At 47.2% G+C, this 18,711-nt stretch overlaps 1 protein-coding gene across 1 annotated transcript in view; it reads left to right on the top strand.

Moving 5' to 3' along the window:
• FHAD1 (forkhead associated phosphopeptide binding domain 1) overlaps positions 1–18,711 on the top strand; it is a gene marked incomplete at its 3' end in the record, with an annotated part of 135,906 nt that overhangs the window by 57,890 nt on the left and 59,305 nt on the right. Inside the window, exons 7-11 of the mRNA XM_082865272.1 lie at positions 5,735–5,858; positions 9,463–9,593; positions 11,876–11,965; positions 12,993–13,097; positions 16,630–16,737. Of these exons, the coding sequence (XP_082721398.1) occupies positions 5,735–5,858; positions 9,463–9,593; positions 11,876–11,965; positions 12,993–13,097; positions 16,630–16,737 (558 nt within the window). The remainder of the gene's footprint in view (positions 1–5,734; positions 5,859–9,462; positions 9,594–11,875; positions 11,966–12,992; positions 13,098–16,629; positions 16,738–18,711) is intronic.

Here is an 18,711-nt window from a genome sequence, read left to right as displayed (position 1 = left end):
ACTTCAGCCTATACTACAAAGCTACAGTAATCAAGACAATATGTTACTGGCACAAAAACAGAAATATAGATCAATGGAACAGGATAGAAAGCCCAGAGATAAACCCACGTATCCATGGTCAACTAATCTATGACAAAGGAGGCAAGGATATACAGTGGAGAAAAGACAGTCTCTTCAATAAGTGGTGCTGGGAAAACTGGACAGCTACATGTAAAAGAATGAAATTAGAACACTCCCTAACACCACACACAAAAATAAACTCAAAATGGATTAGAGACCTAAATGTAAGACCAGGCACTATAAAACTCTTAGAGGAAAACATAGGAAGAACACTCTTTGACATAAATCACAGCAAGATATTTTTTGATCCACCTCCTAGAGTGATGGAAATAAATACAAAAATAAACAAATGGGACCAAATGAAACTTCAAAGCTTTTGCACAGCAAAGGAAACCATAAACAAGACGAAAAGACAACCCTCAGAATGGGAGAAAATATTTGCAAAGGAAGCAACTGATAAAGGATTAATTTCCAAAATATATAAACAGCTCATGCAGCTCAATATTAAAAAAACAAACAACCCAATCCAAAAATGGGCAGAAGACCGAAATAGACATTTCTCCATACAGATGGCCAAGAAGCACATGAAAAGCTGCTCAACATCACTAATTATTAGAGAAATGCAAATCAAAACTACAATGAGGTATCACCTCACACCAGTTAGAATGGGCATCATCAGAAAATCTACAAACAACAAATGCTGGAGAGGGTGTGGAGAAAAGGGAACTCTCTTGCACTGTTGGTGGGAATGTAAGTTGATAACAGCCACTATGGAGAACAGTATGGAGGTTCCTTAAAAAACTAAAAATAGAATTACCATATGACACAGCAATCCCACTACTGGGCATATACCCAGAGAAAACCATAATTCAAAAAGCCACATGCACCCCAATGTTCATTGCAGTACTATTTACAATAGCCAGGTCATGGAAGCAACCTAAATGCCCATCGACAGACGACTGGATAAAGAAGATGTGGTACATATATACAATGGAATGTTACTCAGCCATAAAAAGGAACAAAATTGGGTCATTTGTAGAGACACGGATGGATCTAGAGACTGTCATAGAGTGAAGTAAGTCAGGAAGAGAAGAACAAATATCATATATTAACGCATATGTGTGGAACCTAGAAAAATGGTACAGATGAACCAGTTTTCAGAGCAGAAATTGAGACACAGATGTGGAGAACAAACGTATGGACACCAAGGGGGGAAAGTGGCAGGGGGTGGGGATGGTGGTGTGATGAATTGGGAGATTGGGATTTACATGTATACACTGATGTGTATAAAATGGGTGACTAATAAGAAATAAACAAACATTTTAAAAAAAGAGAGAAAAAAAACCGTAGTCAGTGCTTGGGGGCCTTGGTTCTCTTGTTCTCTGTTTACTGTCTTTCCCTTCTGTAACCGATGCTAAGTACACAGTCTCAGTCCTAGAAATGATGCTCTAGAAAGGACACAGATTGTGTATGGTGAACCTAGGAGATTCTAGCAGGAAACTGTAAGCTCCATGAAGGCAAAGGTTGGGCCCAGTGACCTTCTAGAACTCTGTTAGGACCGTGTCTGTTTGTTTGTTCTTTATTCATCCATCCGTCCATTCATTCAAATAAATATGTTGGGGGTGTCTATCCCATGCCATGCCCTCTTCCAGGCTCTGAGAATTCAGCAGAGAACAAGACAGACATGATCCTTCCCCCTGTTATGATCTAGTGAGGGAGACAGAATAAACAAGTAAACAAATACATGCTCTAATATTTAAACGAACTAATGACTCTCCCTCGAACCTGGTTTTGAAAAAACAATGAAAGTAACAGGTCCTATAGTAATTATTAGTGCAAACAGCTACCTTGACATGTAGCTGACACATTAATGAGCATCTTTTTCTTGAACTGAGCCCAATTTTGTTGAAATATTCCTTTCAGTTATTCTCCCATTTCAGAGCTTTCCTGAGAAAATGACATGTCTTTTTCAGGTACATGGACGAGGCTGAATTATTCCCATATACCTTTTTTTTTTTTTTGGCCGTACCACGCGGCTTGTAGGATCTTAGCTCCCTGACCAGGGATCAAACCCAGGCCTCCAGCAGTGGAAGCACAGAGTCCTAACCACTGGACCACCAGGGAATTCCCCACATACCTTTTATTTTAATTGAAATATATTTGACATATAATATTATATAATTTCCACATATCTTTGAATATCAGCAAGTCACAATTTGAGTATTATTTAAAGTGGCTGCCGATATCTGGGGGAAAAAAATGTGTTTTTAACAAAGAAATTATCTAGAAATAATTACACTGATGCATCATGCTGTTGCCTCCCCTACCACTGGAGCTTCACTTATAACTGAAGGAGAATATTTTATAACAAGGCATACATGAACCAGAGGCTCCACTGGTTTGAACTCAAATCGAGTTTCATCCCCTGACATTTTAGTTTCTTAACTATTCCACTACCTGCAGAGCATTCCACCAGAAGCGTAAGCCACATGGCAGGTTGATTTATTGTTCTGATTACTTTACATGTTTTCCCTGGTCCCCGAAGGTGTGGGCATAATGATTTGCTCTCAAAAATCTTCGATCCGCTACAATATCACTAGAAAATTCTTACCTCCGTGTGCTCTTATATGCCTGTGCTAATTAGAAGCCAAATTATTATCTTGAAACAATCACTCCTCCTAGCACTATTAACTTTCTTATGATTCAGTGCCCATTTTATTACACAGCTTAACCGACATTAAACATCTTGGAATTTATGCCAATTACAAACAATATGGATATTTATTTTGGTAGTAAAAGTATCAAAAAGGTTTGAAGACTCTTTGGAGTTTTCCAGCAATCCGAAATCCTAAAACTCTGACGCTTAGATTGAAATATTTTAAATCTGTCAAAAGCACTGGAGTCTTAGAGGGGAACGTATGTTTTCCCTTCTGGAAGTTTGTCTCTGTGTGTTCTATCTCTGGTATCATGTAAATAAAAGCATTACGCTGAGAAGAGCTTACAAACACTTTCAGTGTTCCAAGGACCTTTTATGGAAAAGTTGTATTTCCCCCAACAGAGAAAAGTAAGATGTGAAAGAATTTTTTTACTCAAAGTTTCCAAAGCACAAATATACAAAAGTATAGCCTTGGGGAGAGCGAGGGGCAGAGTGGCCTGTGTCCCCACAACTTCTAGCATAGACCGCCCCCCAGTAATGTCTCAGGTGCCCCAGGGAAAAAGTAAGTGTAACTGCCCCAAATGTCATCGACTCTGAACCATGATGGTGCATGAAACAAGTCAGAAAACTTGTGAGACCTTGACGCTTCTGTTAATTCTATCAGAGTAATAATGACAAGATTTCCAAGGACACAAACCAAGACCAAAGGCTGTGAGCGCCATCTGGTGGCCATGTCACCACGCCCGAACCCCATTACCTGGGCATGCCCACCCCCTCCCCCCAATCTTTTTTTTTTAATGTGATGCCCGCAACCTGGTCTGATGGTAAACAGGGAAATTCCTGTATTTCTTCTTTTGGAGGGATTATTTTTATTTAAGATACTGAGTCTCTATTTATTCTTATAACAGTTATTTTTAATTTAATGCACATTTTTAAGTTTAAAAAGGGAGCTGCTTCTACGAAAAATGCTAAGAAATTATAGTGGGGCTAGCCAAGAGACATGGGAAAAATAGTGAAAGTGGTATATGAATGACTGAAGTTTAGGAACTCTCTTAGGGTGGGGTTGCCAGATAAAGTAAGGACACCCAGTTAGGTTTGAATTTTAGAATTTCGTTTCAGCGTGTGTCCCAAATATTACATGGGACACACTTGCACTAAAATATTATTCATTATCTGAAGTCCTATTTTAAGTGAACATCCTTTTTACCTCCCCTAAATCTGACAAACTTACCTTAGGAGAACAAAGAAATTGCACCCAGGACTTCCCTGGTAGCGCAGTGGTTAGGAATCCGCCTGCCAGTGCAGGGGACACGGGCTCGAGCCCTGGTCCAGGAAGATCCCACATGCCGCGGAGCAACTAAGCCCATGCGCCACAATTACTGAGCCCTCGTGCCACAACTACTGAAGCCCGTGCGCCTAGAGCCCATGCTCTGCAACAAGAGAAGGCACTGCAGTGAGAAGCCTGTGCACTGCAACAAAGACCCAATGCAGCCAAAATTAAATAAATAAATTTATTTTTAAAAAAAAGAAAAGAAATTGCACCCTTCTCCTTGTCACTGCCATTTTGATATCAAAACAAGCTAGCTCTTGTCCTGTCTACGGATTGCGTGGCATTTATGCCCCAATAAACGTGTCCCTGTGCGAGTACTGAGGCCTGACGTCTGAAACATCACAGGACAAAGGCCCACGGTGCACCCTGAGGTGGGAAAGGCCTGGCCACTCAGGACAAACAGTCTGGCCGCATCAGACCGAGAGGGAGGGGGTTCCGGGCCCAGCTCTCTTTCCCGGCCTCTCGGGTACCTGCTCTGAGGAGGCCGAGGCCTGGCAGCTACTTTCGGGCTCTTACCAACGTTGCCTTTGATGGAGAGCTTCCGCGCCCCGCGTGTAGACCTAGACCCCTGGAGGGGGGCCCGCCCTCGAGGGGGCTCTGAGCCATGGACTGAGAGGGTGCTCGCAGCAGCCTTAGATAGAGCCGGCCTGTGGTCCTGTATTTCCTCTTAATAACAACCACACTGGTGTTTAAGTGAGCCTGGCAAGGCTTACAGATGCACACGTAAAGATTACCAACCACCTTCCCCAGAGCCAGACGAGGGAAGCAGAAGCTAAAACGCCCCGTGGGTAGTCAGAGGAGAGGACTGGCCTGGCTCATCCCCCTGCGCCGTGTGCCAGGCATGATCTGAGCACTCGTACACATGCTAACTTATTCAAATACTTCTAACAATCCTATCAGGTTGGGACTACCATCACCCCACGTACAGACTGAAAAATAGGAAACAGAATATGGTGTCCTCCTTGTGTTCACAAAGCCCGTAAGTGGCAGAGACAGGACTTGAAGGCCACAGTCTGGCTCCCGAGTCCATGCCACGCTTTACAGCCTTCGACTTCTCATGCTCATTCCTAGAGCCGCCTGGGAAGGAGGAACCAGGCAGCTAAAGACTGGGTTTGAATCACACTCCCCCTCTGACCAGCGCGTGATCCCGAGCAAGGGACCTCGCCTCTCTGAGTCTCAACCTGCTCCCTTGTGAAATGGGAACATTAATGGGAACATCAGCCTTCAGCAACGCTGTGAGGAGTATCAGGGTAGCATGTGTGAATGGGCTTTGTAAACGCTGGCGTGTTCTGTGAGGTATAAACTGTCCACTGTTATCATCAGAGGGCATTCATTTTATAACCTGCTCCCGCCTCTTGAGCTTTGCTGTGCACCCCGTCAGTGCTGGTTGATCTGGTACCAACAGCTGGTCTATTTGCGGCTGACAATCCCCAGGTCACAGGAAGACAGCGGCACCTGAGCCCCCGGCTGGCCACGGAGATAAGGTTCACGTCTCGATGACCTATGACACGGTGGTCAGTGAAGGAACAGGCCCCCTCCCGCCCCTTCCACTAGTTACAACTGAAAAGCTTGGTTTCCCCGACACCCCGACCCAAGATCAACTGGACTCTGCCCAACGCTGGAGAAGTACCAGCATGTCCCGCAGGCCTGGCTGGCCCCCTCTGACCGTGTGTTGCCTCCTTCCACAGATCAGTGCCCTACAGCAAGGCTACAGCCAGGTGCTGTGCCAGACCCTGTCTGAGAGAAACTTAGAAATCACATCCCTGAAGAACGAGGCCGAGAACTTAAGGAGGGAGACCGCCATCACATCAGGTGAGGCCCTTCTGCCTTCGGGCCCCAGGGCTTCCGCCCTCCCCCTGCAGACATCGCCAGTCAACCACCACACCTGTGCCCGTGACCTGGGTGCAGCCTCAGGGATCAGAGTTCTCCCCCAGTGGAGGTTTCTTGCCACCCAGTCCCGAGGGCAGGGCCTGAGAAATATTTGAGAGAACGTTATCTCTTGGCTACAAGGTCTCCTGAACACTGGCCCCACCAGGGAGAACACAGGTCGCCTTGTGGCTTGGGTGGTTCCACAAACCAGCCTGAGTGCCAAGTAGAGTGTGGACAAAATGGGGTCACTCTTTTAAGGCACCCTTTGTCACAGCCATTTCAGCCGAGTGCACTTGGGCCCAAGTGAAAACATTTTCTAATTTTATCAGAGGTGGTTCCCTGATAAAGGGCTTGGGTGGGGAGAGGGGCAGCCAACGCACAGCTGTGGCTGAGCATCGATTCCCTGGATTCTTTCATTCCTTCAACATGTTTATTGAGCACCTACTAGGTGTCAGGCCCCGTTCCAGGCTCTGGGGAGGGAGAGCCAAGCAAGACAGTCAGATTCCTGTACTCACAGACTTGGGAGGGGGTGACAGACAATAAAAGTAAGCGGATGAATAAACAAGCCCACTTCAGAGAGCAGTGGTGCTGTGGAGAACATAAACTGTGTGTCGTGGTGGCCAGTGCTTCAAGGGGGGAGGCCAAGGGAGAACAGCTTAGTGGGTGTGCCACCATGGAACTCAGGTGGGGCTTGAACCCGTGGGCTGGGACTCGAACCCAGTCAGAACCCACTATCTTTTAATCGAGATCTCACATCTGGTTTCGGGACTTAATAAAGCTCAGGTTCTTTATGTCTCATCGCAGAAAGAATTCAGTGAGAGACAAAGTAAGAAGTGGATTTATTTAGAGAGAAACACTCCACAGACAGAGCGTGGGCCGTCTCAGAAGGCTAGAGGCCCCCAAATATGGGGCGGTTAGTTTCTATGGGTAATTTCATAGGGTAATGAGTGGTAGGATTATAAGGACTCTAATATTTTAGGGAAGGGGCGGGGATTTCCAGGAATTGGGCCACCGCCCACTTTTGTGTGTGTGTGTGTGTGTGTGTGTGTGGCCTGTCCCGTTGCGGAGCACAGGCTCCGGACGCGCAGGCTCAGCGGCCATGGCTCACAGGCCCAGCCGCTGCGTGGCATGTGGGATCTTCCAGGACCGGGTCACGAACCCATGTCCCCTGCATCTGCAGGCGGACTCTCAACCACTGCGCCACCAGGGAAGCCCCACCACCCACTTTTTGACCTTTATGGTCAGCCTCGGAACTGTCCTAGTGCTGGTGGGCGAGTCATTTCGTTAATGTATTACAATGAGCCTGTAATGAGGCCCAAGTTCCGCTGGAAGTCGAACCTTACCCCCCCTTGGACTCAGCTGAGTCTAACCAGTTTACGTTGTATCCTCGACGGCTACGTCCTTCTTTAGAGCGGACCTGTTTCCGGTGGGCAAGGACAAACCAAGGGCAAGTGAGGCTGCATGGCGTGCGCAAGGGATTGTGGGGCTGGGCAGGGTCGGGGGGTCTGGGTTTTTATTCTAAGGGGGTTGGGAATCCAGTGGAGTTTTTTAAGCAGAAACTGACATGTCTAGAGACCTGAAGAGGATGGGACCACTCACATACGAGGGGAGGGAGAGAAGCAGGTGACAGGGAGGAGGCAGTGAGCCTCGGAGGGGCACATCACTCTTAAAGCAGCCAGCGCGTGGCAGGAAACATACCCACAGCTGTAAAAGCCAGGCACAGCGCTGAGTCGCACGTGAATCACCATCTCTATGAATCTGTGATTTTCTTCTGCCTCACTCTGCAACTTAACCACCCCCCCACCCCCTGCTGCCCCCAGGTCTCTGCTTATGCTCCACCCTAACTTGGGATGTCCTCAGATATTTTCTGAGCACCTCCCCCAGGCTAGGTGCTGTTCTGGGCACCAGGAATGTTAAGGATGAACTCGCTGGTCCTCACCTTCCTCCCGTATGGCGGCCAGTCAAACCTCATCCAAGCATCAAGCCTGTCTCAGATCCCACTTTCTCCAATCAGGGAGTCGGGACAGACCTGGGTTGGGATAACGCTTGAGAGGAGCTGGACCCACTCAAAGTGTGGCAAGCCCCAGAGGGATTTCCAAGTAACTTAACCGTGTCCTGGAGGCAAAGCTCATTTTTAAAATGAAATTCTGGAGCATTTTGTTCTTTATTTCATATACATTCTTGATTGACACCTACCAATGAAACTGGGCCTAATGTTCTTCTAAGAAAAGAACCGTATGAGATAACCCAATACCACTGCATTTATGCACCCTTCTTCCCACTTTTATTCAAAATGATACTACAATGCAAGAGGGAAGAGATATGGGGATATATGTATATGCATAACTGATTCACTTTGTTATAAAGCAGAAAGTAACACACCCTTGTAAAGCAATTATACTCCAATAAAGATGTTAAAAAAAATGATACTACAGTAATAGAGTAGTTATCTATTGCTGCATAACAAGTTACCCCAAAATGTAATGGATAAAACCCCAACCAATATTTATTATCTCACCCAGTTTCTGTAGTTCAGGAATTTGAGGGGGGGGTGACTTTGAGTTCTCATGAGTTGCAGTCAAGGTGTCGGCTGGGGCATCCGTCATGTCATCTAAAGCCTCGGGGGGAGCCGGAGGATCCCCCTTCAGAATGGCTGCTCGTGTGGCTTTTGGCTGGAGGCCTTAGTCCCTCAGCACACATGCTTCTCTCTAGGGCTGCTTGAATGTCCTCAGAACACGGCAGTTGGCTTCCCCCAGAGTGAGTGATTCAAGAGAGAGCAAAGAGGAGGCCACAGTGTCTTTTATGACCCAGCCTGGGAGGAAACATTCCGTCATTTCCACAGTATCATATTGGTTACCCATGTCAGCCCCATTCAGGGTGGGAGGGGCTACACAGGGCATGAATCCTAGGCGGCAGGGATCGTTGGGGCCATTTTGGAAGCTGGCTGCCGAGAAGAATAATAGGCGCCCTGTAACCAACATAATTCAGCCACTTGGTGTTCTTGGGACATACCGTCTCATTTGACCCTTACAATAACTCTGTGCGGGACAGACAGTGGGAGGTGAAAGAGCTTGTCCAAGACCACCAAGCTAATAAGTGGTAGAGAGGGGTCCACCCAACCACCCCATCAATAGTGTCCAGCAGTGCCCTCTGCCACAAGCCCGTCTCCTGGCCTCTGGGGAAGAATTCCTGGACCTTCCCTGTGCTGCGGCTTTGTTCCCCAGGCCCATGGTGTGGCCTCTCCTCCTGGCTTCGCCTGGCCTGTGCCCACAAGGGGCCCCCAAAGGCTTCTCCTCTCGCTGGTGCTGACTGCCCCTCATTCTCACTGAAGCCTCAAACCATGTTCCGTGGACTTTGCTCTCATTCCCATTCCTGCTCTGGGACCCTTGGAAAAAGCCTCCCCAGTTCTAGGCGGGCACCGGTGGTGGCCCGGGCTTGGAACGTCTTGTCCGAACGTTGGCTGACAGCCATGGTGTTGCCAATAATCCTTCCTGCCTCTTTGACCTCCATGAGTTTTTTGTTTTGGTTTGGTTTGGTTTTTTTACAGAGATGGTGTCATCTTTGCAAAGAGATGTGTTAGTAAAGGATGATCAAGTTCAACAACTAAAACAGGAGGTGAATCAACTAAAGAGTGAGAACAAAGAAAAGGATCACCAGCTCCAAGCCCTCAGCTCCAGAGTGAGTGTCGGGTCATCAGCAAATTGTAGCTGCGAAAAGCAGACACAGTGGAGCCACATGACACACGGTGATGAGATGAGGCCAGTGCCCAGGGGCACAGGGAGGGTAGCTGCTGGGCAGGTGGTCAACTTCTCTGCAGCCTTTCAAAGTACAGCGTGTATGTGGCTCAGAATAAGCATAATATATATTCAAATCCAGCAAACATTTTCTAACCTCTATTATAAATTAGTTTGTTTACTCCCAGCAACAAACACACTTATTAGCATATACTGCCATTGCAAAGTTTAATATTAAACAGAATACAATCTCTCTGTGAGCAAGGATGACCACACGGCTGCATCATGGTCCCAGCACCACTGGTTCTCATAATTGCCTTCAAAGCAGAATGTTTGAAGATCTAGGTGCAAACACGCAGACTCTCATTTCTTCCTTAGACTTTAGTGTGTAGAATTTCTCTATGGAAAATGAACGTGGTAGGCAAGCAAAGAGATTTTTACATGTAACTTTGACTATTTGCAAACCTTGCCTTCAATGCTAACTTCAGAATCCTGGCTCTATAGGGTAAGATTTCTCAGTATTTGTATGATGTGTCTGTTTCTGTGAGTCAAGGTAAAACCTCAAAGCTTTCATCTCAGGTGGCAACTCAGAGATTCCCAGCAGCTACCCGATAGCTAGGTCTGCATGGGGGTGGGGTGAGAACAGATCTTGAGGTTCCAAGGAAAAGGCACAATAAGTAATACCTGGTACATAGTACCATACCCAGTTTGGAGCTGGTGAAAGGCACTGCATGAGTTTTGGGATCAGACAGACCAGGGTCCAATCCCAGAGCTTTCTTTGATTGTAACTTATTTGGCCTCCATTTCCCCATCTGTGAAACGGGGATGACAAAATCGTTTTCTGAGAAGTGGGAGGCTGGTTTTAGTTGTGCTCCTCTGCCTCTGCCCCGGGTTAGCTGCCTGGCCAAGCCCTCTGCATTCGTTTCTCCCAAGCAGAGTGTCTTCCCAGACATGAGCTATAGCTGTTTTATGTGGTGTGTGTGTGTGTGTGTGTGTGTGTGTGTGTGTGTGTGTGTGTGTGTGTGTGTGTGTTGGGGACGGGAAGGGGATGCAGAGCTGATGCTAAGTAGAGGGAATACGCAAAGACAGCACCTGCTTGGCTCTTCTGCCTCCAGAAGTGCATTTGGGTGATTTATGTCCCCGTTTCCCCTTCCTCGTTGACCTTGGAATGAGGTCCCTTCTCCTCTAGCCTGTGCCGGCCAATAGCACAAGGGCTCGTCACCACCAAAGGTACTGCTCTCGTGAACATTTGAGATGCCTTTTTTTTTTTAATGACATACATCGTGTGTGTTAATTTTAGAAAAATAAGTAGATGACGTTGAAAAGAAAAAATAAAAAGAGAGGAGAGGAAATGCTACCTTGAGAAATCCGTGTTAATATTTTCATGTATGTTCTTCCAGTCTTGTTTCTATATATTGCCTAGAAATCAATCAATCAATCATTTTATAGTGAATTTATACAATTTTTTAAATTTTTAAATACTTACTATTTTCCCATGCTAATAAATCAACGCTCTTATCATTGGTCTTAAAAGCTACATACTTTCTCCTGGATGTACCCAGTGTTATAAAGTGGTCTGCTGGTATGAACAACACTTGGGTTGTTTCCTCTTTTTTTTTTTTTTTTTTTTTTCTTCCACTGTTACTGACAATTCTGTGAAGAGCATCCTTGAAACTACAGATTTACTTCTTTCTCCAGCCATTGTCCTTAAGGTACATTCCTAAAGTGGGAATTGCTGGGTCAGTAGAAGGCACACATCCCTCCTTATGCCCCTAATGCCTGTTGCAGAGCCACCCTCAGGAAAGACAGCTCCGTTTACCCCTCCACACCAGTCGGGGCAGTTGTGTCTTTGAGATGCAACCTGCACAAAAGCCCTAAGATGGACCCGAGCTCACTGGTTCCGCCCCCTCCACCCTCACCGGTCACAGAGTGAAAACATCCCAATTCCTGCACCCTAAGTACCCAGACTCTACAATGCTGCATTTCCCCTGCGGTGAAGTTTGCTGGTTTTTTGCAGAAGAATTTAGACGCTCTATTTCTCAGAACTCATGAGAGGGGTGAACTGGGAACGACTGCAGGATCCCGTGCTCCCATCACACAAATTGTCTCGCGTCTCAGAATTCAGAGGTGTGATTGGGTTATACAGCAGGAAACACTCCTGGGCGTGAACACAGGAACTTGGGACCCCCAGCCAAGCCCCCGTGGCCTTGTCCTTTTTCTCCACAGTGCTCAGTGCTGAAAGAAGAGTTACAGAAGGAAGATGCCCAGAATGAGCACTGGGAAGCCCAGGAGAAAGAGTTAAAACTCTGCAAAACCGTGCGTTGAACCTCCTCACCCCTAGGTGTCCACTGAAAGCCTAGATTGTGACCTTCAGGGTTTTGGAGGGGTTCCGTGGTCCATTAGCTAGCACAAGCTCTGGGGCTTTCCGGGTGTTTGTCTGTTAATGTAGTCTCATAATTCTTTGATTTGCTAGCCTCAAAGAGATGGGTGAAAAGACCATGGAAAACACACTCTCCCCAGATTTTCTGGGCAGTTGGCTCAAGGCCCCTCATCAGGTTTCCCCTGGGTAAAGGGAAGGGAGGTGGCCACCATATGCTGCTAGAAATTCACCGTGGTCCCTACCCCTGGACTTGTGATGCCTAGACTTTCACGATCCACTGTCACAAGTTTCATCACAGCCCTGAGCACTGTTATTAACACAACTCTTCTTTAAGTATTTTTACTTAAATACATTCAATTTTACACCAATTCATAAAAACAAAATAAAAAGCAAATGTATCACTGGCCTTGTATGGAAGGTGAACATAAAAATTAATACAATGAAAAGATGACCACTAAATGTAAATGTTCACCCCCTGTACCAACCGAACCCTCGTGCACATCACCAGGCATACGTTTTCCATCCGTTGGGAAGGACGGTGCCTGGGACAGGGGCAGGAGACGTGCGCTCTTCTCTAAGTCAGGAGCACACTTCTCTGCCTCAAATGAGAAAAAAGAAAAATTTCATTGTTCTCTTCTTCCAAACTGTGCCCATTGTATCTTCCAAACAGCCCTTATTTAGATTGAACTCAAAAATATACCCCAAGGAAAGAGATTCTAATGAGTGGATAGGTATCTTGTACTGTTTAATCCAGGATCCATGCTAATCTTCAAAAGAAACTCAAATATTCCCTCACCCAGCACTTTCATTGCATCCATTGAAAGAAAGTCTACTTTGCCTTAAAGACGTAGAATTGGCCCCCAAGGGAAGGAATTAAGCAAATCCCAGACTAGGTTTCTGCCTTAATGAACCGGACGAAATGAGTTATGAAGTTGACTTCCCTGTTGTTGGAACTCTTTTCAGCAAATCCATGACATGGAGAAAGAAATGAAGAAGCTCAGGGAGGAGCTGAAAAGGAGCTGTACCGAGCAGAGCCTGATCTCTAAGACGCTACGGGAAAAGAGCAAGGTATGGCGGGGACAGGTCGGCCTGGCAACCACTCTGGGGCAGGCACTCCACCTGCATCATCTCTGTTCATCCTCACAATGACCCCATGCAGTCTATACTGGTGTTAACCCCACTTTACAGTTGGGAAAACTGAGGCTCACAGAGGTGAAGGAAGTTAACCAAGTTCACTTGCATAAAGTAGTTGCGACAGAACTTGAATCCAGGACTGCCTGACTCCAAAGCCCCTGTGTGTAACCACTACCCTAGACTGCCTTCAAATCTTAATTGTGAAATTATCTAAGAAAGAATTGATCCATTCAATCAAGTTTGCCAATGATGTTGTTCCAACTTTAAATTCTCATATTGATTTTTTTTGTCTTTTTGTTCCATCAGTCATTGAGAATGTTTTTAAAAATCTCAACATGTTTGTAATTTGTGTGTTTCTTCTTTTAATATTAACGATTTTTGCTTTATATATTTTGAGGCTGTGTTACTAGGTGCATATAAATTTAGAATCCTAATACTTCCTGTAGAACAAAACTTTTGATCATTGTGAAATGTCCCTTTTCATCTCTAGTACTGTTTCTCCCTTAATGTCTTCTTTGTCATTTAGCTTCATCACTGGCTTCCTGTTGGTTAGAGTTTTCATAGCATATCTTTTTCATACTTTCTCTGTCAATTTTTGTCTCAAGTTTTAGACATATGCCTTCCAAATAGTGTATCATTTTTACAAAATCCAGTTTGACAATCTTTGACTTTTAGTCCATTTATATTATGTAATTACTCATGTGCTGGGGTTTAAATCTACCTTAATGCTCAGTACCAGTTGTACCATCTGTGCTATATTCCCCTTTTCTCTCCTTTCTTGCCTCCTTCTGAGTGGATGGTTTTCTCTCATTTCTCTCATTCCACTTTCCCCCTCTAGTAGCTTGGAAATATTTCACTTTTTTACTATTCTTTTAGTAATAGTAAGACAATAGCATTCATCCTTGACTCACACACTAATTAAGTTTTTCACTCTTCTACTATTCTCTTAGTAGTCATCCTAAAGACTACAATACGCATTCTTAACTTACCAAGAGGCAATAGTAGTTGATAATTACGCCCTTCTCCTTGACAGTGCAATGAGTTTCAAACACCTTAACTTCACTTACCTCCTCCAGATTTATAAGCCATTGCTGTCATTTTCTAAACTCCTCTTGATAGTTAAAACCCCAAAAGACATTATTAGTGTTTTTCTATAGTCAGTATCATATCCACACATTACCCTTACTGTTGCTTGTCTTTTTCTGCCCCTCTGATCATCCACCTGGGTTCATTTTTCTTGTGTCTGAAGAATACCCTTTAGTGTTTTCCCTCACTGTGGCTCTGCTGATGACAAATCCTCAGATGTGCCTGTGTGTCTGTCTGGAGATATATATTTAACCTTCATTCTTAAAACACATTTGACAGCGTGTTGAATTCTACAATGGCGGTTCTTTTCTTTCAGCACATTAGAGGCAGCATTAGGTATGTCACTATTGTCTCGTGGCTCCTGTTATCTCCGGTTAGAAGTCATCTGTAAGCCTAACTGTTGTACCTTTGCATAATCTGTCTTTTTCTCCGGTTGCTTTGAAGATTGTCTTTTCCCTTGATTTCCAGAAGTTTTTTATGGTTTATCTAGGTGTGGATTCATTTTTGTTTACCTCGTCCGGAGTTTGTAGGGGCTTCTTGAAGTCCCTGGCTTGGTGTTGTGCCTTCGTTCAGGTGCTTGGGCTCTGTACCCCATAGGCAGTGGGGAGCTACTAAGGCTTCTGAACAAGGGACTGATGCAATGACATTCGTGGACAGCAATAAGGGTGAAAATGATAGTTACAATTTCTCATGTACTAGGCATTACCCCGAACATTTCATCTCTTCATCTTCACAGCAGCGCTGTGACCTAGAAATCATCCTCCCCATTTTACAGATGAGAAAATCAAGGCTACTAGTTACTAGTAAAGAACTAACCCAACCGCACAGTCGGTTTTGTCTGACTCCGGGTTCATCTGACTTCAGTTACCCTGGCGTAGCAAACAGCCACATGCTACTGTTTACACTGAAATTAATCAAAATTAAATAAAATTTTAAATTCAGCTCCTCCGTCACACCAGCCACATTTCGAGTGCTCGATACGCAGATGTGGCTGGTGGCTGCCGTGTCAGACAGCACAGCCTCGCTCAGAGTACCTGTATCGTTGCAGAAAGTTCTGTTGGACAGAGCTGCCTTACAGCTGGGTAACTCTCACAGTACCGTTAAGATTGCACTGGAAGAAACTAAACTAGAGGCGAGGAGGCCAGTTGTCACAGGCCAGCTTGCATGTGAGAGGGATTGGAGGACAGGCGTGAGACCACCGAGTGTGAGAGAGGGAGCAGGGCGGCCGCTGAAGGTGACTCTGAGGCTTGGGGATGGGAATGGGGGCCGTTCACGGAGAACACAGGTAAGGGCAGAGTCCAAGGTTGGACCTGGCTTTTGCAGCATATGAAAAAGGCTGCTGAAATAGAAGTCAGAGCGTGTTTAGACCTAGGAGAAGACTAAGGCCCAGAGAGGTTAGATGACTTTTCCAAGGTAACGGAGCTGGGTAGAGGCTCTTCCACTGCACCACACTACTCAGAAGAAAGCTCTTAAGGGCTTTTCTGGGCCTTTTATTACATCCCTGTGATCCCCCTCTTCAGATCCCTAATAAACAGCCTGTGAATTGGTTTCAGCACAAAATCTTTCCATTTATTGACGAGAGTTTGCCTCATTTCCCGTTAGTGCCAGAGCCCAGGGCTCAGCGGGTGTGTCCAAGAACTGAGCAGCTGCGAGGCCTACACTGGCCAGCAAAGGGTAGCGTGGAGCATTCCCAAGCCTACCGCGCGTTGACTGTTACCCAGGCAAGGGGGGAAGAGTAGGCCAGCTTCTCCACTTTTAAACGCCTTCCTTCGCAGGCTGCAATTCTTAATAGACATTGCTTTAGCAAGCCTGCAGAGAGGTTTCCACCAGTGAGTGTGCTCAAAGTGGTAACGACAAATAGTTATGATAATAATCCCAACAATAACATTTCCAAGTACCCATCACGAGTTATTAGAACGAGGCTGTGCGGCGGACATTCCCGTCCACCTTTCAAAGGTTACAACAGTACTTAACACACTCACAGAGCCCTTAAGCACTATTCCAAACATTGAATCCCCACAATAACTCTGTGCAGTGGTACTGGTATCATCATCCCCATTTGACAGATGAGGCCACCGAGTCACGGAGCAGTGAAATAATTTTCCCAGGGTCGTACGGCTTGTTAGGGACCGAGCTGGGATTGGAGTCTGCGGCAGAACATAGTTGAGCCCAGGGTGCAGAGCTCGGCCCCTTCCCGTAGGGGGCGACTCCCTGTGAGTTTGCCTCCACCCCGTGCGTGCCTGTGACCCCTGCCACTGGGCTGCAGCTGTCCCTACCCCTCAGGGACTCCCCCACTGCCATTAGCCCCCCCAGAAGAGTTTCCCCAGAGGGCATGATGGTCACATTAGCAGCAAAGCCCACGCTTTCATCATCCTTTCAGGTTGAAGAGAAGCTTCAGGAGGATTCCAGAAGGAAATTGCTTCAGCTGCAAGAAATGGGGAGCAGAGAAAACCTCATTAAAGCCAATTTGGAAAGGGCAGTAGGTCAGGTAGGCGCGCTGCAGAGCCCCTTCACGGGCCCGTGCCCTCCACGGAATCCCGCACCCAAGCGGCCGGCAGGGATGAGAGAGGAGGAAGACGGCCGGGTTCAGCTCACCCGCTTATCTCAGGGCAGGGCTTTGTGCGGTTTCCGCGTCCCCAGTGGACGTCACTAAAGAGGCTTTTCCTTCTGGGAAGCTGCCCACTCCAGTGTCTGCTGTTGCCTGGGACCCCGACCAAGCAGCCGGTCCCAGCTCAAGGCCCGCCCCCGTGAACCAGCTGTGCACTTCCCTCTTGAGAAGGGTTTGAGCTCTTGAGCCCAGTGGTGTTTCTAGCACTTTCTCCTTCACATTTTTTGTCCTGACGTTTACAGCGATCTTTCTTCCTCTGGGCCCCCAAACAGATGCTACAGTCAGTGTCCCCAGGGAAATGCCACATTTCTTTTTGTTTGTTTGTTTGTTTTGTTTTGTTTTGTTTGGCCAAACTGCGTGGCTTGCAGGATTTTAGTTCCCCGACCAGGGATGGAACCCGTGCCCCCTGCAGTGGAAGCACGGAGTCCTAACCACTGGAGCGCCAGGGAAGTCCTGCCGCTTTTCTTAATAAATTAAAACCCAGAATACCAGGGCTTATGCCAGATGGAGATGGGCAGGGTGTGGAGAGGGCCATTTCCCAGGGCTCTGACCCAAGATGGCCCAGTGGCCCTTCCTCTTACACGTGGCACAGACATGAGGGCCAGAACATGCAAACGAGCCTTCACCAGAGGCTAAGGGAGAGCAAACGAGAACCCAAGATGGGGCACTGGCCCTCCAGAACACGGCCCACCGAGGGCAGCGCATCTTGGACCCCTCCACAAGGCATCCTCTCCTGGCAGCCACGGCTCCAGGGGGACCAAGAACGTTTTGCGTGTATGTGTTTGTGCTTTTCTTTTTCTGGGAGAGTGAGTCCACCTCGTCACTCACCGGATTCTCAGAAGGATCTGTAAACCACCAAAAAAGGTTAAGAACCACAATCCTTAAAGGAGCCCTCCATCCCACCCAGCCCAGCTCCCAAAGCCCTTCCGTTTGGTAGCATCCAGGCCTGAACCATCAGTGTGACCGGAATTTGTCTCACGCGCTGACCTTCAGAGGCACCCACAAGTTACATGATGATGCTGACCCTCAGGCGGGTTTTAAAGCCTCTTCAACCAATTTCCACACCATCACCCCCGGTGTCCTTTCTCCTTCAGGGTGCCGACCCCTCAGCAAGGCAGAGAGCCCGCCAGCCTGGGCTTCCCTCTGTGCACCTGGGCTACCCCTCACCTTGCTAGCACTCTGCACCCACGGCGCACACCCGCTTTGAGGGCATGATCTGCGCCACTTGCCGAGGGCCTGGTCATGGCTCTGACCAGGGGTCATCCAGGAAGACCCTCAGAGACACTGAGATTCCTCCAGGTCTAGACTCGAGAGAGAGAGGACGGACGAGGCTTCTCTGCGCTGCCTGGGCTTTCCTGCTTCACCCCCTTGTCTCCACAGCCCGCTCCCGGCCTGAGGTCCTGCCCTTCCCCAGGCCAGTGACCACAGGACTCAGCTCATCGTCCAGCAGGACCTGTCCCTCCCTTCCCCCACCCCCCGCCAAGCAGTCCCGTAGGGCGCCTCTGGTGGTAATGTGGGCCATCGTCCACAGGGTCCTCTCTACATAACCTCTTCCTTGGGCGAGCTAGGACCCTCCCTTGGCCATGAGACCAGCAGACGACCCAGAGTCCCTCCAATCACCCGGCTGGCTTCCGGCAGGATGACTGCAGAGGTGTCCTTAGGAGAGTCACAATTCCTCTGCTTGGCTTCCCAGAGCTCCCTGGTGTGCAGCAGACTCCTGTGTCTTGGGACCTGTGGACGTTCTCATTGATTCAGTGGCCCTTATGGTCCTTCAGGGCTCTGTTATAGAGCCTTTCATGACCACATTTTGCCAGTGAGCCAAAAACCCAGGCCAAGGGCCATCGTGTTGGTAAA

This window comes from Leucopleurus acutus, assembly GCF_964270905.1.
Source record: "Leucopleurus acutus genome assembly, chromosome: 2".
Lineage (NCBI taxonomy): Eukaryota > Metazoa > Chordata > Mammalia > Artiodactyla > Delphinidae > Leucopleurus > Leucopleurus acutus.
This window is presented reverse-complemented; position numbering and strand designations above follow the sequence as displayed.